The sequence below is a fragment of the Leptinotarsa decemlineata genome, unplaced genomic scaffold (genome assembly GCF_025532065.1).
Source record: "Leptinotarsa decemlineata unplaced genomic scaffold, Ldec_3_MD MMD2_P_RNA_scaffold_1, whole genome shotgun sequence".
Lineage (NCBI taxonomy): Eukaryota > Metazoa > Arthropoda > Insecta > Coleoptera > Chrysomelidae > Leptinotarsa > Leptinotarsa decemlineata.
In genome coordinates, this window is record NW_027412523.1 from 1,967,594 (window position 1) to 1,995,056 (window position 27,463).

General features: G+C 34.8%; 2 protein-coding genes across 3 annotated transcripts; one reads left to right on the top strand and one right to left on the bottom strand.

The window, feature by feature from the left end:
• Window positions 1–729: 729 nt before the first annotated feature.
• On the bottom strand, window positions 730–27,360 carry coro (protein coronin). The gene is made up of 9 exons (XM_023164079.2): window positions 27,194–27,360; window positions 26,883–27,080; window positions 19,691–19,976; window positions 16,434–16,598; window positions 16,097–16,316; window positions 15,874–16,036; window positions 15,554–15,814; window positions 2,843–3,090; window positions 730–1,536 (listed from the first exon to the last, which is right to left on the bottom strand). Exons 2-8 carry the CDS (start codon window positions 27,078–27,080, stop codon window positions 2,902–2,904), a joined length of 1,482 nt encoding a protein of 493 aa, XP_023019847.1. The 5' UTR covers window positions 27,194–27,360; the 3' UTR covers window positions 730–1,536; window positions 2,843–2,901.
• Window positions 3,702–13,538, top strand: LOC111508540 (uncharacterized). 2 transcript variants are annotated; one of them, XM_023164081.2, is made up of 4 exons: window positions 3,702–4,184; window positions 8,888–9,058; window positions 12,857–13,024; window positions 13,308–13,538. In XM_023164081.2, the coding sequence occupies exons 1-4, from the start codon at window positions 3,909–3,911 to the stop codon at window positions 13,473–13,475; spliced, it is 783 nt and encodes a 260-aa protein (XP_023019849.2). In that variant the 5' UTR covers window positions 3,702–3,908; the 3' UTR covers window positions 13,476–13,538. The 2 variants fall into 2 exon arrangements, with proteins under 2 accessions (XP_023019849.2, XP_023019851.1); XM_023164083.2 differs by lacking the exon at window positions 3,702–4,184 and adding an exon at window positions 8,114–8,248.
• Window positions 27,361–27,463: the final 103 nt, after the last annotated feature.

A 27,463-nucleotide genomic window follows, 5' to 3' on the forward strand; every position in this document is an offset into this window, starting at 1 on the left:
GGTTACTTTTAATATGAACTGAGGAACTGACAATGGGCTTGTAATTTGAAAGTTGATAAGAAGTTGTCTCTAGACGTTAAGCTTCAAATTTTGGTTGATATAGTCATTTTCTGTATATATTTACATAACGTTTATAATTAATGTTTTCGAATGTCAATTATTCCAAATAGGAGTAACCCTTTCTTTGAAAGACATTTTTTGTGAAGGAACCAATGTCTCTTACTTTTTTGTGGTGTTTTAAACTTTCCACAATCTGAAAAATAAACAAAGGTCAATTAATAGACGATCTGGCGAAGTGTATTAAAAGGCGAATTGTTATAAACCACTGAATCTTTCAATTAGTCAGTAATTTGTCTGATTCATAAACTCTGCATACAAATTGAATAATCATTGAAAATTTCTATATTTGACTTTATTCAGATGGTTGATGTTTTAGAAAATAATTATTTTTCGTTTATTACCTTATTTGCATTGAAAAATATGTTGAGATGGATATAATAATATTGTCTGCACGGTGCTGATGATGCCTAAGTGGTACTCAAATTGAAAAAAATGTCATCTATTCAACTTTTCTTCTTTTTACAACTCATAAATTTAGGCTTTTACTTCTTTTTTTCATGGGATGGCCTCGTCATCTAGGGCTTTCCGGCCAATTGGCCAACTTGTACTTGAAAATGTTTACCATCAATCCATTTATAGGACGGCGAAGGAAGGGAAAAGAAAATACTCTTCACCAATGTTTTTGTATTTGTAAAAATAGTAACAGTACAATCATTAATATTATTAGTTGACTGAAAAAATGCAGTAACTATTTATACATTTATGTACACCATTATTCGTTGTTAGGATAGCAGCACACAAAAATCCATGGAACTTCTGACATTGCCTATTTGCATTACCTAGATAAAATCGTACAATATAGAATCAGTTTCCTCAATTGGAATATGTATTGATAAACAAGTGCAGATATTTGACTTCAACATCGAATTATTATTTTTAATTCATGAAAGACTAAGGGTCATATATTTTATTTAGAAAACACCCTGTAGAGCATTGGCCAAAAACATTTCAGTCAATTGCAAATTGCACATACACCTAATATACTGTTTTATCACATAGATAGAATAGAAAAATAAATAGTTAGTTATATCAGCATTATTTAAAGATCCTATTTTACACATTATCAAAAATTCCATGCATATTGAAATAAACTATATAAATGATTCAACATATAAGGGATGTACAAGGATGATATCAGGTTTGTAAACCCTAATATGTTTCATCTCAAAACAAATCGATGTATTTGATCAAACAAATTTTTCATTTGTTACTTGTGACGTTTGTAGAAATATTAACACATTTTGCATTGACAGCTAAGAGCACTTTTATGTTGATGATATAAGTTAGATGACCATGAAAACATGGTGCATTCATGATTCGATATCTGAAATGATAAAAAAATAAATAAAATGATGGGACTTAGATTAGATTATGTATAAAAAGCCGAGCAATTGCGAAACCAAACAGGTTCAATACCTGAAAAAAAAAGAATATAAATTAGAAAAAAGTAAGAATAATATAGAAAAATAAAGTGACTTTTTTGAGTTTTGTCTATTTCATAATATATATCGAGAAAAATTCCTCTGATGGTTTATTTGTTCAATGGGGAATGTTCCTCAATTTGGGTTATTACTGCAAATGCAAGTTTGAACAAAATAAAGTTAAGTTTAATTCATGAGTTTTTCAAATTCACTTTGTAAAGTATTCAAATTGATGTTTGAAATGTTGGGTTTTTGATTTTTAAAGGGATTTGTTTGTAATTCACATATTTGCAACAGCGCCTATATCAAAGTTGAAATAATTTATGCGAACCTAAATATTCTACTTTAAAAAAGGAAAATTGTCCTTATAAATCAACAATTAAGGCAAAATATAAATTATAGTTCAATACCACCTCCACATGCCACATAAACAACAGTTGTTTTGTTATTTATTTATATAGAGGAAGACAGGTTACATGCACAAAATGTCATATGTCACAGACTGTCTCGGAACTCGGAACATAAGTAAACAGAACATCACGTCTCTGAAATATGTCATCTTTATTTGTCTCATACAGGTAACAGATTCAGTGTCCTTTATTAGCTATAACAGATGTTGCCAAATGGTAAAATAGAAACGAATCCCTTTAAATGTTGAATACATTAATTCATTCCTCTTTTTTAAGTATTTTAATGATTTTTTAAAGAAAAAGGTTGAAATGATAAGTTTAAAATGCGTTGTTTTAGAGCTCTTTTATGAAAACTACTTGATTTTCGTCAGGAGGAACATTCCCTATTGAGTTACTTACGTTCAACATTGTATTACTTTATGCTTTTTAATTTTTTGAATTGTACCTTCTAAATGTTGAAGCTACCAGAACATAACTTACTTTGATCTACTATGACAAATTACTTCTTACTCAAAAAAAATGCAATTTGAAAAAACTCAGATTATATACAAATCAGTTGGCGTCTTTAGGAGGATAAAACTCCTGAAGACGCTAACTTGATTGGTGAAACATGCTTCAAGAAAAGAGTGTTGCATTTCCGATGATTGGGATAAGAAAATATGAACAAACAAATAATATCACACTACCCAGACCTTTCGTCAACCCTCATCTTTTCAAGCACTTTGACAACTTTCTCATCAGTAGAACTTTCGCCAGGCAAATTTGGCCTTCGTCGACTTTATCGAATGCCGAGCACCTAATTTGTACGCTGACGGAATTAATCGACTTATGTTACTGCGGCAAAAGTGAACAAAACTTTCGAAATAACCCAATATTATTTTTCGTACTCACCTTCCAACATGTTAGTTTGAGCCGTTCGATGAGAATGCTCATCGAGGTTTTGAGCAACGTTATACCTCGTCGGAGGCGAGGTTGGGCTGCGCGTTGAGGCCGTCGCCGCCACCAGCGCCGTCGTCGTCGGCGTTCCCCGCCTTGCTAAGCGCCACGTCTGCCTCCAGGGCGCGGATGCGGTTCTCGTGTTTCACGATCATCGCCTTCAGTTTGCGGATCTCGTCGGCGAACTCTTGGAGCGTCTTGTCCTAGAAAGGAAGTCGGATGATGAGACAATATGAATCGTTATAATAGTTACAACGAGAATAAATGAATAGATAGACAGTGGTGCGGCTATTGCGATCCTGGCTCCATTTCAGTACCACCACTCTGCATTCGCTACCTACCCATAACATCGTGAACGAAGCAACCCGACCCGAAAAGAGTTGGTAGTCAGTAGCGAGGAGACAGTCTACTATTAAACGTTGTTTTGTACATTCCTTATAAGATGACCACGCAGACAACTATAGCTACCTGCGTGACAACCGGTTCTAGTTGTCACGCATTCGTAGTTAGTTATAGTCCCTAATTGTAGGCATTATCTGTTTCTTGAGACAATAAACTCAATTGAATTTAATAGAAATACTAAAAGATGGTAACGAGAACAGTTCTACTAAAGTAATTGTCGGTTTTAAAGACTGGTCAAACCACCAACGCCGACAAAAAAATTGGCAAGCTAACTTGAGTGTCAAACCAATTGTTGAGTTGTACAATCAAATCTGACGCTTTCTATTTAATTTTACTCCAGTGTATATCTTTATCGTTCCAAGTTTCACTAGAACCGATGGCAACACTGTTGCACGTTGACGTCTGACACAAGTAAGAAGAAAAACAATGTATGTATGTATGTATGTAACAATAAAACCCATCAACAACTTTGAACTTTGTAATAAAAGAAAGCAATAAAGGAATCAAACTCCATCTTCCTAATTAATTAACATTCCCAACAGGTTATGGGCCGAGATAGTTTCTGGTGATAGTGGAGTTTTTTTGGTAATACACGTATTTGTTAAACACACATCTGAGCATGGCTAACTCAATGGAAAAATACGGCATTTTTCAATTCGATGGGAAGAACTTTGACAATTGGAAGTTACGAATGGAGATAATTCTTGATCAACAAGAGGTGAAAGAATGTATAGAAAGTGAGCCAGACACACCCTCAGAAAAATTCACAAAGAATGACAAAAAGTGTAAATCAATAATTGTCCAGTGTGTCTCGAATACCCATCTTGAGTACATCAAGGAAAAACCTACTTCTTACCAAATGTGGACTGCCCTGAATAAAGTTTTCCAAAAAAAGGTATTAAGGATTTAGTTAATAATAAACAAATTCTAGTTGAATATACCCCAACAACCGAACAAATGGCAGATATCTTAACTTGCTGGTGAGTTATTCATCAAACACAGAACCAATATAGGTCTACTAGTTAACAATTAATGTTTTTTGTTTAGCGCTATTTGATTGAGAGGGAGTGTTGAGTTGTACAATCAAATCTAACGCTTTCTATTTAGTTTTACTTCAGTGTATAGCTTTATCGTTCCAAGTTTCACTAGAACCGATGGCAACACTGTTGCACGTTGACGTCTGACACAAGTAAGAAGAAAAACAATGTATGTCTGTATGTAACAATAAAACCCATCAACAACTTTGAACTTTGTAATAAAAGAAAGCAATAAAGGAATCAAACTCCATCTTCCTAATTAATTAACATTCCCAACACCAATAGATGGTTCCACTTATATCTCGTTTGCGTTCATGTGGTGATTTTTATTAAGTACTTGTGTTGTCTTCATTCGAGTCGGCGTCAGTTTCAGCTTAACGTTGACGACGTCGACACCGACATCGATATGCTGTTAGAAGACCGGGTTCACCGAATCCTCAGGGAAGATGACGACGACGACATCCGTCCAGCTTCAGCGGAAGAGCTGAAGGGATACATCAGAGCCTTAAAGGCCAAGAAAGCTCCGAGGGTGGACTCAATAACTAACAAGTTGTTGAAGAGGCTCCTGGACACTTGCGTCGAATGTTTGCCGAACATCATAAACAGTTCGTTGGCCCTCAGACACTTCCCCAGAAGGTGGAAGCATGCGATCGTCGTCATGATCCCAAAACAGGGTCAGAACCCGCTGTTCCCACAGAACTATCGCCCGATCAGTCTACTCTCGTCGGCGGCTAAGCTGGCTGGAAGAGTTGTTCTCCAAAGGCTCAGCGAAGAAGTTGAGGACCGAAATGTTCTGCCTGATGAACAATTTGGCTTCAGGAGAGAACACTCCACTGAGTTACAGGCTCTAAGGCTGGTCGAAAACACCATCCACGAGCTTAATTCCAACAAAAAAGTGCATATTGTGCTACTCGACATCTCGAAGGCCTTCGACCGTGTTTGGCACAAAGGTCTTCTGCACAAATTAAACGCGTTCGACCTGCCTCGGGGCGTCATCCGGTGGACTGGGTCTTTCCTGAAAGACAGGACATTTCAGGTTAGAGTAAAGGGCTCTCTGTCTGACAACAGAGAGATCCTTGCTGGAGTGCCACAGGGGACCGTGCTCTCTCCGACGTTGTACTCACTTTACACGAGTGACCTTCCGAGGCCCCAGCGTGTGAAGATATCTCTGTACGCCGATGACACGGCTCTCATCTCATCTTCCATGGGTCGAGAGCTCGACGTCGTCTACATGCAACGTGCATTGGGCGACCTCGAGCGCTGGTACCTTGATTGGAAGATCCGAGTGGACCTGGAAAAGACTCAGGAGAAAACCATGGGAAGAATGTTATCTTCTCTGGCCAGAAAAGTAAGAATCTCTTGAAGGGAGGACTGGCAAGCGCAGGTAAAGTACTTAGATATTCTAATAGACGGTAGGCTCACCTGGAACCCGCAAATTATATACGTTAAAACAAGAACCGGGGGCCGGATAGCTAGTCTGTACCCTCTGATCAACAAAAGATCTAAAATGAGCCTTAAAAACAAAATTACCATCTACAATACGATGTTCAAGTCTGTCATCATGTATGCTTCAGGCGTGTGGGGACAAACGGCTCTGTCTAACATCTCCATTCTGGAGAGATTACAAAATAAGCTAATACGGATGATTGTGAATGCTCCGTGTTTCGTGCGGAACGAAGCCATCCGCAGAGATTTGCAGCTGCGGATGGCTTCATTCTGCAGCGAGTTTTTTATTGTGCAGAAACTCACAAAAACCCGTTAGTTAGGGAAGCTATTGATTATACTGTAGAAGACCCCTTCCGATATAGAAGGCCGTCAAATGAGGCCCTCATGTCCTCCGTTAATGGGTGAACAATTTTTTAATCCAACCCACCCCAGCCAGGTTGGAGTACAGTGTGAAGAGCTGTACTGATGTCTAAGGACTTTCATACCGCCGCCACCTCTCAGTCACGAATCCATTTGTCCTTCTGACAAAAATCAGCTGCAAGGGTAAGGGAGCTGGGTTCCAACATGTTTGAACTCAAGATGACTTTCCACAACCAAGGACAGCTTGACCGGTACTGATTATGCCAAACAAACAGCTCTCTTGTTTGAAGGTGATTGCCCATGTTTCATGATGAATTTCGTTAGTTCAGACTTCCATTGTTTGATATTATATAAAATGATTTGAAATCCCTGAAAGAACTAAAGAAGAAGTATTAAAAATTGAAGAGGAAGAATGTTTTTATTCTTCTTTTTCATGGTCATGTGACCTATCGTGAGATTGAGACAACCTTAGGCATTAGTGGGACCAGCATACATTCAATATTGCATGAACATTTGACTGTCAAAAAAATTTGTTTGCGTTGTTTTCCACACAATTTGTCAACCGCTCAAAAAAGGCTCGTGTCGATTGGTCGAAGGAAATGCTCAAAAAATACGATCGCAGTGCTTCGAAACACGTCTATGACTTCCAAGAAATCAGGAAAAGCAACCGCCGAAGACGGATCACTCTTCACCACGACAATGCGAGCTCTCACACATCGGCTCAAACAAATGAATTTTTGAGCACCCAAAACATCGATTTGATGAGTCATCCGCCATATAGTCCTGACCTGGCATCGAATGACTTCTTTTACTCCCGCACGTAAAAAACAAACTGAGAGGTCAACGTTTTTCGACACCTGAAGAAGCGGTTGCTGCATTCAGAATGCATGTTTTGGAGATACCTCAATCAGAGTAGCAAAAGTGCTTAGATAATTGGTTCAAACGCATGCAAAAGTGTATAGATCTTCATGGGGAATATTTTGAAAAACAATAAAGTGATTTTCGATGATTAATACTTGTTTTTGTTCTCTAATCCCGAAATATAAAAGGCAACCTCGTACAGCTGCCAATGAGAAGCCCTCCCTCAAGATGTACAGTAGATGTGTAGAAATCTGTCATCAGTCTGTTAGATTATTCGACCCGTAAACATCCATACTACGTAAAATTGCAAACAACCGTTTCTATTCCTTGTTTTCTAATACTCTCTTTGTCATACACCGACCCAAACTTTGAGCAGATACGATTTCTCCCACCGGTCATGACTCAGTCCGGTAGCTTTACCACTAGTGATGTCTGCCGCAGTAGCTGACGAAACGTTTGGCACTTCAAAGTTGGATTAGACCACGGCCTACCAGCCCGGATTTTCTTCTCCTTAAATACGACCGTGAAAGTATATTGTAACGAATCTAAAGCGTTTGCTGGCTGATATCTCAGCCAGCAAACGCATGACATCACCGCGAAAGACGCAGTCTGACTCGCCGGGAAAATACTAGGCGAGTACTGAGACCTTTAGATAAATCTAGAATGATCGTTACCGGTATATAAGCCCAGCTTCCCGTCCAAAGAGAGAGTCTGTATTCAGAAAGTGAATCTAGCAATTAAACAAAGAATTCGAACAGTGAAGATAAATTAAGCGTTAGTTGCTAAGTGTTGAATATAAATTAGTTGTGATAGTGAAATATTGTTAAAAATAAATTTGTTTAAGACAGTTAATTCTTTAATTCGTTTCAATATGTTCTTATAGAGAATCATAATTTGGCATTTTTATTTCATAACTCGAAAAATATAAGAACAACGATTCATTGTTGTTATAATTACTAAAAGCTTACCGTTGTTCCGGAACTGACAATAACTTTTCATCAAAATAAATGTGAATAACCATTAGAAAACCATTAACTGTGTCATTACACGGTGAGTGGATTTTCAGATAGTGTTAATTATATCAAAAAAAATCTTGATCTAATCATGAATTTTCGATGGAGATTTCATTCATGTTTAATGTTAGATTCGCAATATATTACATCAACCGTTCAACATGTTCACTTCAGCATGGAGAAAACTATTATTGATAATTTCGATAAATTATTTCATCTATGAAAAAATAATAGGAATCGAGGTGAGTTTCAGAACTGATTTAAAATTAAAAAAAAAAATTCCGGAAAATTTTTGTTGAGTAATCTTGAAAAAACAGTTTGAATGAGTTGAAGAAAAGGAACAGGATAAACATTTGAACGTGCTTGAAAATGAACAATATATTTTTTATGCTACATGAGATTGGAAAATATGGTCTGTTTAAAAAATAGGGTGAATGTTCAAATTTCGCGGGCTACGAACATTCGATTAGTGTTTTTTTATTTTTTTATGCTGGTACAGCCGTCTCGAATATATATTCACAGTTTCAGTTGTTTAGCAGGTTTGTTTGTTGGTGAGAGGCATAAAAGTTGGAAGTGTTTTGCTGTCGACAAAAAGCATCAAAGAAGTTGCATCAAATTTTGTGTAAAAAATGGAATAAAGTGTTTTTACTAACTGTTAGTAAAGACACGCCCGAAGAAGCCATTGTATGACAAAACACGTGTTGCATTTCTGTAAAACTGTTTACAGAATATCTCACAATTAAATGTTTTTTGAATAAGTTATAGATTTTCATCAAGTATCGACAAATTCCGTCATGTATCCAATATTCAATATGAATTTCTACAAAATAAATAGGTCATCAATCGAACAAGTTACTCTCTATAGTAAATGATGTTTTCAGGCTGGGCCATCTAAACATGTCTACGAAATGGAAAATGTGATGGCATGTTCAAGTGACTCATACGCGCCGGAATGTCCATGCAAGAATCTCAAGTTCACCAAAATAAATAAGACCACAAAGAGTTTGAGTTTTGATCTAGAGCTCAAGAGACCCTTTGATAAGACCGTTGGGGTATGTTGAAAACAAATTTAGTTCTGACGCGGATTTCTTATAAACAAAAAAATTACTAAACTTGTACTGACTATTAAACTGAGTACTTTCTACATAAAGTAAGTATTGTATTCTTGAAGACTGGCTATAAATAAAATTATCTACAAGAACAATTCGTTTAGACCAGTCTCAACTTAGCTATACTGTGGGTTAATGAACTGACACCTATGACTAACGCCCTTCGTGGTATCAGCCAGGGGAGTAGTTGTAATAATTTGAGTACTTTGTAAAATGTACATTTCGATTTGTAAAGTCAATTGATATTCAAAGACTTTTACATAATGATACATAAATTAAACATTCAGATTCAGATTCTTCATTAACTATTTGTAGCCAAGCTGGACTTGGATATGGCAAACCACACAATTTTTCAAAAAATTAGAAATTCAATAGATTATTTTGAAATATTTTGAAACAAATACAGTAAGTAATATAAGTAATAAAATAAATTAGGTATTTTTGCAATAGTTCAGAAAATCTCAAGGGCGTAGAAAGCATTAATTGTCAGCATGTTTTCAATTTGCAATAATTCTTTTACATTATTTGATATATAATTGTACAGTGTAAGTCCATTATGTTGTGGTAATTTTGTAAAATATGTGTGGTTGAATTTTTCGATGCAAAAGTTATCTTTATTATTATGTATCTACTATATAAAAATGGATGTTTGTTGGTTGGTTGATTGGTTGGTAAGTGATAAACTTTTACATCGCTCAACTGATCGCGATGAAACTTGACATGTATAAGTAATTTTTAATGGAGAAGGTTTTTAGGCTATCAATTGTTCTGTAACTCGCCACTAGATGGCGTTGTAGAACAATTTTTTTGAAAGCACTGTTTTATAACGCTGCGTACGCCTAAGTTCGTTGATTCTGATTCTGCCAAAACATTGGAACAGCAGCGATAAAGCAGCATAGTACTAGTTATGTATATATAGTAATATATTTAAAATGTATATGCAGGGAAATGTCAATATACCCTTTTTTTTGAATACTTGTCAGCATGAGTCAACAGGTTTCATATTATATATAATTCTTATCATGCGTTTCTGGAGAACGAAGACTCTAGTCCATTCAGTTGCAAGGCCCCAACTTATTATGTTGAACGATAAGGTCGAGTAGACTACAGATGTTATCGATCATTTGCAATTTAGAGGTGGGTGGTAATAATTGTTTATCGTTTTCCAAATTGAACTTTTTTGAATTCGTGGATGATATTCACATATTTCTTGAAGCTAAATTCGTTAATTCAAAAAAGACGGTGAACTTCTGAAAAAAAATTATGAACGAGGTACTTGAAACGAACAGTTATCGATATTATTTGATTGAAACATTTTTCAAGCTGGAGTGGAGTTTGTCAAAGACTACATTAGACGACGCGTCTGTAAGTTCTTCAAGTTTTTTTTATCGAAAAGATTTCATCACGAGTATTACATACTCGTGATGTACTGTTTGGAACCTTTGGTGTAGTAATGAATATTACTGGAGTTTCTTTCCCAACACCAAACAGTTATTTTAACACCTCGACACGTGTTTAGATCACCAATTGATCATCTTCGAGAGGAAGATCAAACTGATCGATTGGGACAGACCGAGAAGTCAGCAGTCGCTGAACATGCACTGTCCGAAAGGGAACACAAGATATTTTTCGAAAATACCGAGGGGCTAGCAACGTCGAATCATAATTCAACAAGAATGTTTTTGGAAGCCATAAAAATACACAAACACCAAGATAACTTCGACAGAAAGGAAGAGAGAAGATCAGGCAAAAATGAGAGCTTCAGTTTCAGTTGACACAAGGTCCGGCTATTGAATAACGAGACTGGTTACAAAAAAGGGTTTCATTATAAAAATTATTCTACATTGGAATGCTCCCTCGTCACACACCTTTCCATACATTTTTCCATTGATCAAAGCAGTGCTGGAAGTCTTCTTTGGAGAGGGCGATTAGGAGCTCTACCATTTTTTACTTTACCGATTCCATCGACTCAAATCGGGTCCTTTTCAAAGCTGATTTTATCTTCGGAAACAAAAAAAAACGCACGGTGCCAAATCTGGCGAGTACGGCGCGTGCTCGAGCACTAGAGTGCGTTTATCGGCCAAATACTCCTTCACAGATAGCGCGTTATGGGTGCGTTGTTCTGGTGCAAAATCCACGAGTAATTCTTCCACAACTCGAGCCGTTTCTTACGAACTCGTTTTCGCAGTGTTGCCAAAACTGACAAATAGTCAGTCTGGTTGACAGTCTGACCCTCTGGAACCCATTCAGTCATCACGATACCGTTAATGTCGAAAAAAACGGTCAGCATTGCCTTGAATTTTTATTTGGACATCCTTGCTTTTTTGATTCTGGGCGATTCAGTCGTCTTCCAACGCATCGATTGCCGCTTTGTTTCTCCGCAAGTAATAATGTTTTTCATCAGCCCGGGATCTTCTTCTAAGCTTTCAAGAAAATCTGAGCAGACCTGTTGACGCAAGAGCTTTTGGTCAGGAGTCAGGTTTTTTGGCACCAACTTCGCACAGACATTTATCATATGTAATTCCTCCAGTGGAATTGGCCGCGGTGGTAGTGCGCCCGACTCACGATCGGAAGACCGTGGGTTCGATTCCTGCCTCGACCAGATATTTTTCTCGAGAGAATTTATCTGGTTGAAGCTGGGATGATTCTGCAACCGTGTTAGGAATCACACGTTAAAAGGTAAGACCTCGTTAGTACTCAGCTCACACAAGTTTCTCAACTTCTGAGAGTTGGTGTTTGTATGGGGGCGAAAGCTGATTAACGGAAAAACATATTTTTTTAACAGACAGACAGAGTAAAATTTTTCTAACCGTTTCCTTATCGGCGTTTACAGCCTCGGATATCATCCGTATGCTTATTCGACGATATGCACGCACAATTTGGTTGATTTTAGTTACTATTTCCGGAGTGGACACAGTGGCAGGGCGACCTGGGCGCTGGTCATCTTCGGTGCTCTCTCGGCCCTCACTGAAGCGGTTACACCACTCAAAAACACGTGCACGAGATGGAAAATTGTCTCCATAGGCCTGTTGCAACAATTTATAGCACTAAGTCGGTGTTTTTCTAAATTTAACGAGAAATTTGAGATTGATACGTTGCGCGATACAGCACGAGAAAAAACCACGTTCATTTCAAACCGCTACTGCACAAATACTATAATAGTGACGATAACGTGTTTTGGTACTTGAATAGAGAAGATTTCCAGATACACAACGCACTACTCTTTTTTCCCCACCCCTCTAGGGCGCCCTTCAGGCGCGCAGTTTCGTTATTTAATAGCCGGACCTCGTACGTCAAGAAGAGTACTTCTACCACGCCACTGAAGATGACTGCTGCAGTTGCAGTTAAAACGTTTGGAGATCGTAACCAACATTGACCCCAGCCGTAAAAGACTACAATCCTATAGAAGAGCTGTATGTTCACTCACGACATAGGACAAACCAAAAATAATCAAGAAGTATTTGAAAAAACAAATTTGATAATGACCCTGTAAAAACAAAAAGCTGTTGTGCTTCTATTGAAGAGAATGTACCATGGTCATAAAGAAATAGTATTGTTTTGTTCACTGGTTAACGGAAATAACATATTTTAAACATATTTCTCTTCAGAGAAACCAATAAATACTCTACCTTTCATGGGATCCTTATGAGTGACGAATTTAAATTGCCTGCAGATTGCCATGTTATATCCTTTACTTCATTTGAACTATATGACCTTTCGTGACTTTATACCTTATTTTAGGGTATACTGGAACTGGAAAAATGGACTCCTGAAGGATGGCGAAAACTACCCTTCATACCAATGATACCTGATGCATGTAGACTATTTCTGAGATATTATAAAGATATATGGAGCAATTTTATGCGGGCTTTAGGAGTGAAACATCCCGATAGATGTCCAATACCTGCTGTAAGAGTTCTGTTTCAACAATGAATATTTAATTCAAGCAAGCCTTTTTTTGTGTGATCTCACAATCTGTTCTGTTTTTTCGTTAATCATCTGTCGCCCCCATATGAATGACAACTCTCAGAAGTTGAGAAACTTGTGCGAGCTAAGGACTGACGAGGTCTTACCTTTTAACGTGTGATTCCTAACACGGTAACACAATAAAGAGTTACTTGAATAAATAATAGTTTTTCATCAAGTATCGGTCAATTCTATCACACATATGAATATTTCCATCTTATTTCAGGGCAATTACAGCATGAAACAACACGTGTTTTCATATGGCGGCGCAATCACAAACTCGTTTCCTTTTAAAGGAAGATGTAGACTGAGATCGCTCATGGTAGACTTGAAAACCAAAAGCGTCATAACATGTTTAGAAATGATGGGGAATCAAGACATACTCGTGGAGTGATTTTTCTTATTGATAAATGATTGAATTGAGAAAGTTGTAATGAATATGGTTTTGTCATTGAAATATATTTTTTATTTTCAAACTCTTTGAATTTAAAATAATTTCCAAACAGAATGAGATTTATTAAGTCACTCATAACCTGATACTTAGATAATGAGACGGTATCAACAGTTTCTTTCCAAAGTTGTAGTTAAATCCATTTTCAAGTCCACAAAAATGATAGTCTTGGGTTAGCTAAAGAACCCAGAGATTCATTAAGTACACCTGGAGTACTGGAGCTTTAGACCTAATGAAAACCTACTCATGTGGAAGAAAACAAGTTGTTTATTCATCTAGAAATTCTAGCACATGTAGATCCATTTTGCACGGTGTGCCACAAGGGTCCATACTGGGACCAACTCTTTTGTGGTATATATTAATGATATTTTTAATTTCTTACTCCCAAGCTTATCTTTTTGTTATGCAGATGATGTATCAACAGTAGAAGCAGACTCAAATGTTAACGACTCAATCGAACTATGTTCTAAGAAGATGATGATGCTGAAACTTGGTTTACTTCAAATTATCTCAAACTAAACAGGGATAAGACAGAAAATTATAATACCATTAAATAGACAACTAACGAAGAAGTAACATGTAGATTTATTGGGGTTTAAAACTGATGACATGTTAAATTGGGAAGCATGTGTTGTTGGTCTGTGCAAAAAACTTTCTACACAACTGTTCCTACTAAGACAGCTGAAAATGTGTCTTACTCAAAGTATGATATTACAGACATACTTTTCTCTTTTCAACAGCGATCTAACATATGGCATACTTTTATGGGGTCAGTCTTCACATGCAATTGAAGCCTTTCGTGTGCAAAAAAGCAATCCGGATCATAGCCAATGTTTCTTACAGAGAACACTTGGTCCTCTATTTCAAAAACTGTTTCTACTCCATCGACGAATATTTGAATTGTGAAACATTAATATTTTAATATGCTACATGTGTCTTTTTTTTCCATAATATTTGTTTTAGATGTTATCAGCATGTATAAAAACTATTGTTCAATTATTGTTATTCTTGTTTGTCAGTTTGACTTGTCACTATTGTACATGTTGTAGTTAATGTGATGAAATAAATATATTCTATTCTATTTTATACCAAACTCCTTGTGGTTGTTTTTCTTTCTATATCGAAATCACTGAAAGAAGTAATAAACACGCGCAACAAAGCATGAAAGAAGTTGCTACTATGGTCAGACAGACAAATCCGCAATTACAGAACATACTCTATTCAAAGGTATTCATGACAAAGCCTTTCTATTGTGGAAGGAAACTGCTTCCTGAACAAACTGGTTAGGCTAGAATATTTTTATTAGGTTTGTTCCTGCCAATCTCTCCACATATGAATCAATTGAGTTGAAATATGGTCGCGGAAGCAAGTTGTTATCTCTGTCCTAGGTCTGCAAATATACACCTGCTCGAGAATCTGAAGATGTTTATGACAGACAGTTCGAAATGAGTGAATTTTTCAGAAAGACGGAGACTCAAAATTTATAGTTCTTCCAAATACACCAAAATATACCAACGTATTGGTTTTGATAAAGAAAAACTGAATATGCAAGTGGCTTTAAAAATTACGCGTACATTTCAATAAACATTGGGAAACCCAAAAGAAAAATTCTGGGATTTAGAAAACAAGCTATTATGATTGCGATAAAAAAATATGTTAATCCAACTAAGTGGACTGTAATAGCTTGATCACTTGTTAACATTTTTCTGATTCAGAATACAATCACTGTATGCCACTGTCAATATTTCATGTGTCTTTAAGCATTTAATTCCAGTTTTTATACAAAATTTGATGCAAATTCTTTGATCCATTTTTTTCCATAGAAGAAAATTGCCGAACACGCAAAACATTTTTAATTTTCATGCCTCTCACCAACAAACTAAACATGCTAAACAGCTCAAACTGTGAGCATTAGTTCGAGACCGGTGTATCAACATAAAAAAGTTTAAAAAACGTTACAAAGGGGCAAATTTTCTTTGGCATTCTTAAAGATCATTACTGATGAATAAAATATAGCTTACCGATACAGGAGAAGACTGAGCCTGTGCCGATTTCCCTCCTTTGGGTGGCATTTTATCCAAAACGTTACTTCTCTTGCTAACCGATAAGGAAGATTTAGATTCAGGAGGTTTGTATCCGTCTTTTAGGGAAATTAGGATTGGTTCAGAATCTTGTCCGCCGATCCAATCGTCTGCAGATTGTGCTGCTGTATCTCCAATTGTATCGGGATACAAATCTTCTTGAAAGAGTTCCGATTTTCTCGGCACTGTCATGGTGATTACCTACGAAATAATGGGAGGATTTTAAGTTTTTCTATTATAACAGAACAATCAATACTAACTTGGCATAGACCTGAGTTATTGAGTCTATAAAACCTTGAAATTTCGCAGGAAGTGACGTCACATCCTCTCTTTGGCATCATACCGATCCCTCTTTGAGGATCAGGGGTTTGGAAGGTATTTATATAATGGACAAAAGGTGGTTCTGCTGTTATTTCGAAGTACCTAGAAAATCAATAACGACTATTGGTTACCATAAAAACTTATGACTGCAAATGTGTATACCTAATAACAGAATCTCCTTTGCCACACAGGTACACGAGATTTGTATCGGGATCATAGAGAGGAAACATCACACCGTTGGAAGTGTCCAACTCTACCATAACGATAGGTTCCCCCAAACAATCAGGAGTTCGCAAACTGTACTGTCTTTCGGACATTTTAGAGAAGCCGGTTGTAAATACCAAGCCGTGCCTTAAAAATATTGCTCTTGTTGCTTTCGAACCTTAAAGAAACATAAATTGAACTACCTATCAAGTTTTCAGCGTTCTGAGTGATAAACATGCCAAATAAAACAATAGCTGTTGCTAATACATAAAAAACTTGTAGTTTTTAATATTACCTTCATGCGCAATAGCATCACATTCTACTTCACCAGTCCTCGGATTGATGATTCTTATTTTTTTGTCCTTGCAGGTAGTCAAGAGCTTCGATCCATCCCAGTTGAAGCAGGCACTATAGACGATGTCAGGATGGCAGTCCAGTTCCACTAAGGCTTCTCCAGTACCTGATATAGCAAGAATAATAATATAAATAAACTAGCTGACCCGACAAGCATTGTTTTGCCACATAAATCTTTTCTATCAGAACAATAACACTTACAAATAACATGAATCCCTCAATGCTATAGTGTGCACAGTATTTTTCGTTAGTCTATATTTAGCTAACACTAACAGGATAGTTTGCCCACTTGAGAGTACTTCACGTTTAATTGTCCGTGTGAAAAGCATGGTGTGCTCAAATCCAAGCCACCAACAGACATTGTCCGGCTTTGTGACTTATCGATAGCCATTGCAATTGCCAATTTAATTGGAAATCGCACACGTTTAAAATAAATTGGCATATCTGTAGGGATTGGTGGTATTAATATATTTTCACCTCGGAACTTACCATTTGAAATACTGGCTTCGACAACGTTTGTCATTAATATTTTAATGGCGAATCGCGTGGCGTGTTGCACAGCCGTGGTGGATTCAAATTACGGAGCGATCCAACCTTCAGTTGTGAGGTCAAAAACTCTGTTGGATAATTCATGGCTTCGGCGGCATCGCAAACTGTATATACACTCTAATAGTGGCCAAAAACTGTGTAGGGAGAGAGAAAGCGTTTATTTTGTGAGAGAAACAGGAGACCGGCTTTGTTCTCATCCCTATTCCTTGCTGTTTACTAAATAAGAAGTGACACCGGTCTATAATTAGGATTAAAAATTACTGAATTACTAAAACGGCTATTAAGAAATAGGGGTTGGTTATTAAAGGGTAAAAATTGAGTGTTATATGTAATTTTAAAGCCACATTATAAAAACATAAAAATAAAATTACTTGGGGGTATAAAAAATAGATTGCAATCTATTCTCAGACCTACCGGTAATACATATAAAACTTCATAAAAAAATTGGTCAATCCGTTTCCAAGGAGTATGGCAACTAACATTGTGAATATTGGAGGATGCTGAAATAATGGATAAATGGAAATGGTAGAATTATAACCCTTTATCCTTGATTGAAAAACAGCTATTCTGCACATCATATTTATTACTTACTTATGATAAAAAATTATTCTTATCTTTTTTCCATACTGATCATTAAATAATCTGCTTCACATTGGAAATTAAACTGGTGCAGTAGTTCATATTGAATTAACTAACACACATACACCCACCCATTTCAATGAAGCAACATCTATTTTCTGGATGGATTTCCAAGTCTTAATATTTGATGTATTATCCTTTGCCTTGATAGGAATCTCATGTTGAATCGACCCAAATTGCCAAAGTTTCAATTTTTGACATTTGTCATTCATATTGGGCAATAGCGGGTTAACGGTTCACAATTCAAACCCGGGAGTTTGGAGTAAAAGAATGTGCGAGAGTTCTATTTACATTAAGCATGAGATTATTCCTTCTGGACCAGTAGTTGACCAGTGACAGTAATGTCATCAGCAAAAGCAAAACGATAAAAAGGCGTCATGTTGTAATACGGATCATTAACATACAATATATAGTTATGCATATATGAATAATTTATATACATATATAATTTTTCAGTGCGTCATGTATTACAATTTGATATATTCCAATAATAACTTTTTGAATACTTTTAAGGAATTTACATGTTTTATTTCATCAGGTAACTTATTGAAACTATCTAAACCTTTAAAGAACAATGAATTACTTCCACACTTTATAGTTCGTTCGGGATTTATAAAATGTATTACATGTTCTTATGTTATATGAATGAATGTCACTATTTCGAACTAAATATCTGCTAAGATAGGCTGGTTGTATCCCACTCGTAATTTTGAAAATAAAAATCATGCTCAAATAATACAGTCTTTTATGTACCGGCTGCCACTGTAGAGTATTCAGCATAGATTCAATAGGGGTATACTGGTTGCATTTCAAGATGATTCTCATACCTCGATTTTGTAGTTTCTGCAACTGTCCCATTTGATTTTGGTTGAATAGATACATCAGTGTGGCACAGTAGTCAAAGTGTGGCCTTATTGTGCAGTTGTAACATGTTAGTCTAACAAAGGTTGGTAAAGATTTTGAAATTCTAGAGAAAAAATACATGTTCTTACATATCTTATTCGGCATGCTTATTCAAATTTAATTGATGGTCTGTAATGAATCCTAGGTACTTAATTTTATTTACAATTGTGAGTTGATTATTGAATATGCTGATATTAACGTCATTAGTATCAGTCTTTCTTTGATTCGAATTTGTTGTAACAATCATTGCCTTCGATTTATTGATATTCAATTTGAGTTTATTCACTTGTAGATATAATTCAATGTTCTTTTAAATCATAGTTTTCCGTATATACAAGGGTATCATCAGCAAATAAATTAATGTGGTGTGAACCAGGTACACATTTGATATCGTTTATATAAATAATGAATAGATGTCCCAAAACACTACCTTGTGGTACACCTATGTCATTTATAATTTGATCTGACATTATATCACAAATTTTAGTCTTTGACTTCTTTGCTCAAGATAACTATCCAACTTGTTTAAAGCTTTTCCAGTTACACCATAATACTTCAGCTTATTGATTAAAGTTTTCCTATTAATTGTTTCAAAGGCACACTTGAAGTCTAGAAATATAGCAACAATATATTCTTTCTTATCAATACTTTTTTTCCACTCTGTGACTGTAGTGGTAATGCTGTTTCGCAGAGATGATGGTAGTTGTTTGAAAAATATCACTGAATTAGAAAGCACACAATCTATAAAGTGAGACAGTTCTTATTATAAAAACGGTATCAAACCGTGCACATAGCTAATGAATATATTTTTTCCAAAATTTTTGTATTTTATTTATTGGGCTGGGTACTTCTGGAACCACACTCATATATGTTGTTCTATTTTTTACTATTCCTAGGTGTATCCAACGACACCATCAACTGTCAAAATTTAGAATTGCATAAAGTACTTCATCAGCAAAAATTGTAATTAATTCAACATCAAAACCATAGAAGTTTTTGGAAACCGTAATAACTATTCGAACACATAGATTTTTTTATAGAATATTAAAACGAAAAGCTAAATTACATATGATTTTACTTTGATTTTGAATCTTGAAAAATACCCACCAACATTCCATATAACGACCTGATTGTCGCTACCGGCAGTCAATAGAACATTCAATGCAGTGGGGTGCCACACCACCAGCCCGACCCTTCTCTGATGGTAAACAAGGTTTACCACTGGTTCGGTGAGGGTCTTGTGTAGGCCTCCGTCGGGAATATGCCAAACTTTCACCACGCAATCCTCTGATCCGCTAGCGATAACATTGTCATTATGGGGACACCATGCAATATCCAAAACGGGGCCCTTGTGTCCACCAACTAGAGGATGATCTGCGGCAATACGTCCGACCTGAAAGTAACAGAAGCGTGGTAGTTCAAGAAGATTCCAAATCAATATCAAATTTTTCATTTTTACAAATCCACACAGGGATCATTTTTTCAAAAAGTGGGGCGTGTCTATTTAGGCGTACATACACGCTTGAAGAGGCTTGAAAAGTAGCACGAAACACGTGCTACTTTTTGTAAAACTGTTTATTGAAAATTTCACAATGACATTGAATAACATTATTATTGTCAATGTATGTGTCGCTCTCATACACCTAAATCTTTCATATACTCTGATAGTCTGGTTCGTAAATGACTGGAGTTTCAAAATCATCGATATATAAATTCAAGAGTAAGGGAAAAATGAAGCTGTGAAATAACCAAAACCATGATGATGAAAATTTCAAACTTGCAATTAGAAGAACAATACATTCATTTTATTTCATTTCATCATTGAGTGGCTTCAACAAGAATACATACCATTTGATGATGGTTAGAAAAGTCGACAAGGCGGTACAGAAACAAAATATTACTATTAGCCTTTTGCCCCTTTATCATTCAGAACTTAATCCCATTTAACTCGTTTGGGCTCAAGTGAAGAAATGAAACTTTCTATGTTTTTTACCACTTTTATTTGTAACTAACGTTACTGCAGTTTCGTCCTATAAGCACATTTTCAAACTTATAATAATAATAATATGCTTTATTATCATAATCTTGTAGACACAGCTTGGGTAGTAAATACTTAAAAAAATGTAATACATACCAAATGAAATTAAAATAAAAATGGTGCATGGGTACAAACTATGTTAAAATGGAGGATATAAAAGATATATAAAAGAGTAAAAGTCAAGTTTATAAATGAGTAGACATAAAAAGTAACAACTTGGGAGCTCCTTAATAAGTAAAGATAAAAAATATGAGTAAGTCAGTTAAAAGCTATCGTTAAAATATTCATCCAAAGTATAATAAGGTCTATCAGATATAAATTGTTTGACTAATTTCCCTGAATTGGATATTATTTATATTGGCAGATATTATGTCCATAGGCAAATGATTGTACATTTTTCCACTGTTGTAAAATATGGAGTCTCTGGTGATGTTTTTAGTTGGCACAATGAGTTTCAGAGTGTGTTTGCTGTTTCGGGTGTTATAATGGGAAGAGGATGCAGTAAAATTTAATATATGCTTATTTATTAAACACACAGATTCCAGTATTAATAATGCAGTTACCGTTAGAATATTATGTTTTTTGAAGAAGGTTCTACAGGAGCCTCTTGGTTTAAGGTTTCCTATATATCTTATTGCCCTTTTCTGTAAAATTAGTAGACTTTTGAATAAAGTTGAACAGCATGCTCCCCAAAACGGTATTCCGTAGCGTAAGTGAGAATCTATGAGTGCATAGTACACCATCTTTGCAGTGCTGAAGCCCAATTTTTTATAAATCACTCTAACCGCATAACAACCAGAGGAGACTTTTCTAGAGAGTTGTTTAACATGATCCACATATTTTAAATTCTGGTCAATGAACACTCCTAGAAATTTAGTGTTATTATTAGATTCCAGTGATCTGTTTTCAAAAAAGTTCGTTGATTGAGCATTACATACATTAAACATATACAAAACTTAAAAACTGATACATTTACAAAACTTAAAAATTTATATATTCAATGTATAAGTTTGAAAATGTCCTTATACGACGAAACTGCAATAAGGTTAGTAACAAATTAAAGTGGTGAAAAACATAGAAAGTTTCCATTCTCATTTTTCATTCAAAGAATGTACTGATCATTGTAAATTAATACAGGAACATAGATAGATAGATAGATAGATAGATAGATAGATATTTTCTCCTTCATTGCCACTATTACATGGATTAGGTAAGCCAGAAATACATAAAATGAAATGTAAAATGTATAAGGTATATATACTAAATACATCTTCCATAGACATGGATTGTGAACGTCAACAAGGATATAAACCAAGGTAAGCTTATGGAAATTACATAAAATATGAATTGTGTACAATTAAATAGCATACAACAGATACAAACTTGGTATACTGGAGATAAAATCCATGTATACACTAATACAGTGTGTACACCGATACACTGTGTGTTAGTATACACAGATGTGAGTTATGTATAACTGAAAATCGCAATTAAGATATAGGTCCAGATAACATTACAATATACCAACTGACCTTAAACAAAACTAGAGTGCAGGTAAACAATTATACCCACTAATTATGCTAACAAGGTTTATTTATTGGTTATGTACTACTATTTATAGTTTTTAAATAATTTTCTAATTCTTGTATATTGTAGAAGCAACCTTTGTTAATAATCTTGCTCAGTTCTTTTTTGAAGATTATTACGGACGAACATTTGATATTGTGAAGAAGCAAGTTGAAATATCCTCTGTAGATTCCAGTTTTTTTAAAGAATGCGTGATTAACCCTGTCCAGTCGCAAATTTTTAGAATTTCTAGTGGCATACTTTGAAATATCTCCGACTTTCTCAAAGTAATTGATATTTGTTTTGACATACATTAAGATTTTCGTGAGATATATACTAGTTAAAGTAGGGATGTTTTTCCGTATGAAAGTATCTCGGCATGATTCGCTATAGGAAAGATCAAATATTACACGAATTATCCTTTTTTGTATTACAAAAGGTCTTTCCATCTCTGTGCTATTTCCCCATGACATAATGTTGTAGTTCAGAGTTGAGTGAACTAATGCATAGTATACATTTAGTAGATATTTCATGTTCAAGGATCTCTTCAGTTACTTAATCGCAAAGCACTGGCTACTGAGTTTTTTGCAGATAAAGTCAATGTGCCGGTTCCAGTGCATTTTGGAGTCGATGAATGTTCCCAAAAATTTTGCTTCATCACACATAAATATTGTTGTACCTATGTATCTTGGTTACTTGTTAGGTTACTTTTTTTTCGTAAACTTGTTGATGGAAAAGTATGATAAATGAGAATAGTAGGACGTGTATGAGACCTACTATTGTTTAAAGTAATCATGAGGTGGGCACCAATACAATTAAAACTGATGGATTTTTACCCCAAAATTTGGGACTTGAAAAATACTAAAATTTCTGTCTGAATTTTTTGTTCATGAGTTTCAAGTTCAATCTTGGTGACCAACTTTTACTATTGAAATGTGAATAGTTTCTGAAAAACATGAAATTTTCAAAAATAGGTCCAAAAAGCGAGAAAAATTAAAATAGCCCCAGCCCATTAAAAAAATAATTTTCTTTATGTTCAACTATTGACAATTTTCCATTGAAATTATGCATTTCAAATACCACATCCTAGAACCAATTAATATTATCAGCCTATTCATTTCCACATGATAACACTATATAGATACCTAATCATTATTTGCAAACGATGAACAAGTAAATACTTTTATAACAGTTTTGAAACAATAAGTTCTAAGAAAACTTTTATGTGCCACAAATATTTCAATATTTGCCTGTTGGTTTAAACCGATTCCCCTATTTATCTTTTTGATGGTTTTTGCATCAGACCGCTATTGGGATATTCGCAGGGGAAGTGATCAGACACACTTCTTACTCGGAAATGGTTTCGTTAGAAACAGTAAATTTCAAACGTAGCAATCATGACCCAGTCGAGTACTACTGTGTGTCGGATAGATCAGGAGTTTATGAATTGTCATGTATGATGTTCTCCATAGGTCAAACTGGAAGAACGTTTGAAGCAGGTATAAAAGAACATAGAAACAGGAAAAATTAATTCGATGTATGCTACTCATCTCCATTCAAGGAGATATAAGTTCAACCATTCCCATAATAGCTTATAATAAATTTCAAATTAATAACATTTTTATTTTTCATATCTCATTTCACCTAATTGATTATCTTAATGAAATAGTGGGGCTTCCAATTATCATGGCTTTTCAACAACCATTATATTGCACAAAGGAACTTTTGTTCTGTGAAATGCTCAAACCTAGTTCTGAAAAATCGTTCTCGGCATAAAATTATGAAAAATCTAGCGGAAAAATGTTTTTCAAGTCTGGGAGACAGGTGTTCTGCAATCCTCGTAGAACCAAATATTTCTGACAGAATAATATGTTGTGGAGACTATTCATAGGATTTAAATAAATCTTGTTTACTATATCGAAATATGTATCACGGGATCGAGTAAATGAATGAAAAATGTAATTGTGATTTGTTCTTTCAAAATCTAGGATCGTTTTGGAAATGTTCAGCATAAAATATCAATCATATTAGTTTCATGCATTTCAAATTATCGAGAGCAGTAATTTTATATATCTTGTATGTGCAACAAAATTGGCACAGAGTCAAAACTGAATATAGACCAAATCATTTAAAAATAGCCAGCCCCAAATGTAAATTGCTCTGAGAGACCTGATTAAGATTTCAAATTGGATTTAGGTAAATGAGTCACTAAGAGATAAACTGATATAATCAGAAAATGCGGTGAAGTAATTGAAATTCTCAAAGTATAGAGATTCTTGATAAAATAGGCTTAGAAAGCTTATCATTATATGTTTAAGCTACCTACATTTTTTTCAAAGAGAATCAATACACTAAAATTGATTTTCAAACAATTATTTAGGACATAAGTGTTTCTTGGAAATTATTATAATCATATTTTAAAAAAAATCAATAGTGATATATAAAGTAGATTAAAAACATTCATTTCTTCCACCTCCCTACACAGGATTTGGCAAATGATAGCCAGAAAACAACTTCTTTCCTGTCTAATACGATGACGGATATTGGATTGCATTTGTGATGTCTGTATAGATGTTCTCGTTGAAGAAATTTGCACAGAATTCAGAATGGTAGGAAGGTTGGGAAACTTCTATTCAATATATATTTTCACAAAAATCACTCACAATAAACTTTTCAAGACCTTTATTGCTATTCTCAGGGTTCCTGATTGTATTTATACAATAAAAACAGTAATGAAGTTATCTGCCTCTACTTTAATTTTCTATGAATTGAAAGTGAAAAAATAGCTTAAGAAGTTACGACAAATGGGAAACATACTCTATTGAGATTACTGAGTCCAGAATCAAGTCTTGGGAGGTGTTTGCAATTATTTTGTTAGTGTGAATCAACACTTGAGCATAGTAACATAGTAAACTTTTTTATTTTATTCAGGATTCTTAATATGGAATAATACATTCACCTTTTTTGCTTTCTTGTACTTACTAGGTTAGGTTGCTAGGTAGGCTAGGTTAGGTTGCAAATTACATTGAATTCATTTCAATTTCTTACCTTTATATATCAAATATAACGTCTGATATGAATCCTAGTAATAAATAAGGTACTTCATTTATTACAAATAAAATAATTTACCAATAAAATTTTCAATGAAATAAAATGTAAATTTAACCTAACCTATCCTACAATAAATAAGACAAAAAAAGAATATTCAACTAGCGCCCTGCTTCGCACATTAAGTAACACCTTTCCTAGACTGTTAATCTCATATCAACTAATGTCGATACCTTCTCCAGAGGTGCCATTACATCTTATGGTAAAAGTTCTATATCCTTATATAACATTGGATTTCATCTGTTATGAATAAATTTATTGTTTATATGAAAAGACAAAAAGTAACATATATTGATGTGTCAAAAAAAGGTTCTGAATGAAAAAACAGTACAAAATGAATCAGATTTGTATTTGGTTTTGAATGAGTCAAATGATGAAAGTTTTCTTATGATACAATAGTCTCATTTTCATATTTTTCAATTCCAAAAACGTGTTTTGAAGAATATTTGCAAAAAACTGATGCGAAGTGTATCCTCAAAGAAGCGGCTCAAAAGGGGGCATGCCATCATCAGATATACTAAATACAGGACCAGCAGGAATTAGCCATAAGTATCAGACATTTCTTAATAAGTGATGAATAAGATACGCCCATGAATGGCAAAATTGTCATTCTTAGTAATAGAGGTGTCCCTATTCAACAATCTGTGTATTTTGGGCTGAATTAAATGCTAAAATAAAGTTTTTTTTTTTGTTGTCTATGTTATAGTAGTATGGAAGACAAAAATGTCCCAATAAGTATTGTATAGTAGGTGAATGTACTTATCTAAATCGAAATGCACCAAACAAAATGTTTGTAATGTTACCATTATGAATAACTATGCGAAGAAAGGAGTGCTTTGAATAAACTTGTTTTTGTTTGCGAGGATCATTTTAATATAAACACATCAGACATTTATTCCAAAGTAATGATAAAATATTATTATATTATTTAAGCCATTACTCACGAGAATGTAGTTTGTCAATATGAATGGTCATTCTTTGCTGTAAGAATACTATACTTTTTTATGACGTATCGGGAATAATTTAAAATAATATTCTTTTGGAAGGATATCCCAATGAATAATATAACAAAAAGCAAATTGAAAAAGCTCAAAATTAGATTTGACTGAACGACCCTTCAATAAAAAATGCTGTATCAATTATAATAATGATGGAATATTAATTACAAACCAATATTTTACTTACAAAATATTATCAATACTGCAGTCAGGGAGGTTATAATGGGGTCAACAAAGCAAAGATTGGCTCAGAGTAATTATTGGATACACATTAAAATAATTATTGGATACACATTAAACACTTACCACTGAGAGGACAACTGAATCAATTAGGTTTTATAACAGAAACTTTGCCTATGACAATTCAACAAAAGGATATACACAGCTCATCATATTTCATCATGTCTATACTAGGGATCTGTACAAAGTAGAACACTAAACATGATTGTTGGAATAGGTATCATAAAAAATATAGGGGGAGGAGGCAATAAGCCCCCAAGCAGCAGCCAAAAAACGGAGAATTATCAGATAACCAAGCGTTTTTCTCACTAGTCTCTTAGAGTTTTCCTACCAATATTAAAACACTTACCTTATTATGTGGTAAGACTATGAACGCACCTCCTCCAGCACTCTCAACTATAATAGCCAGGAACTTAGGGTTCACAGCACAGAAAGTTGAATCCCAAGAGCTTTTCGATACACGGATATTGTCATAACACTGCTCTCTTTTCAAGGCTTGGCCGTAGACATGACGGAACTTAGAACTACGTACAACTCGGAAAGACATCTATAAGATAAAAAAAATATATAATTAGAATAAGTTCAAAATATGTTCATAAATATATTTTTTCACACATAACCTAAAAGTTGCATGTTTTTGTTGGCAAAGATTATACAGACCTTAGTTTCTTTTAGTGAAGGCTATCTAACGTACGTGTTTGAATGAAGTTACATTTAAATTTTACTATGATTCGAAAAAAAAAGATATTTTTAAGAGACAGTTCATATCCAATTCACTTCAATTTCAAGAAATCCCATATTTGGCTATGCGAATTTTTGAAACGTCAAAACGACTTGGATAGAGCACTCTAACAGAATATTCTCAAACTAATAACTCTGTCTGAGCACGAAACAGTATTCTGTAAAAAAGCCACACGCTACAATAAAATT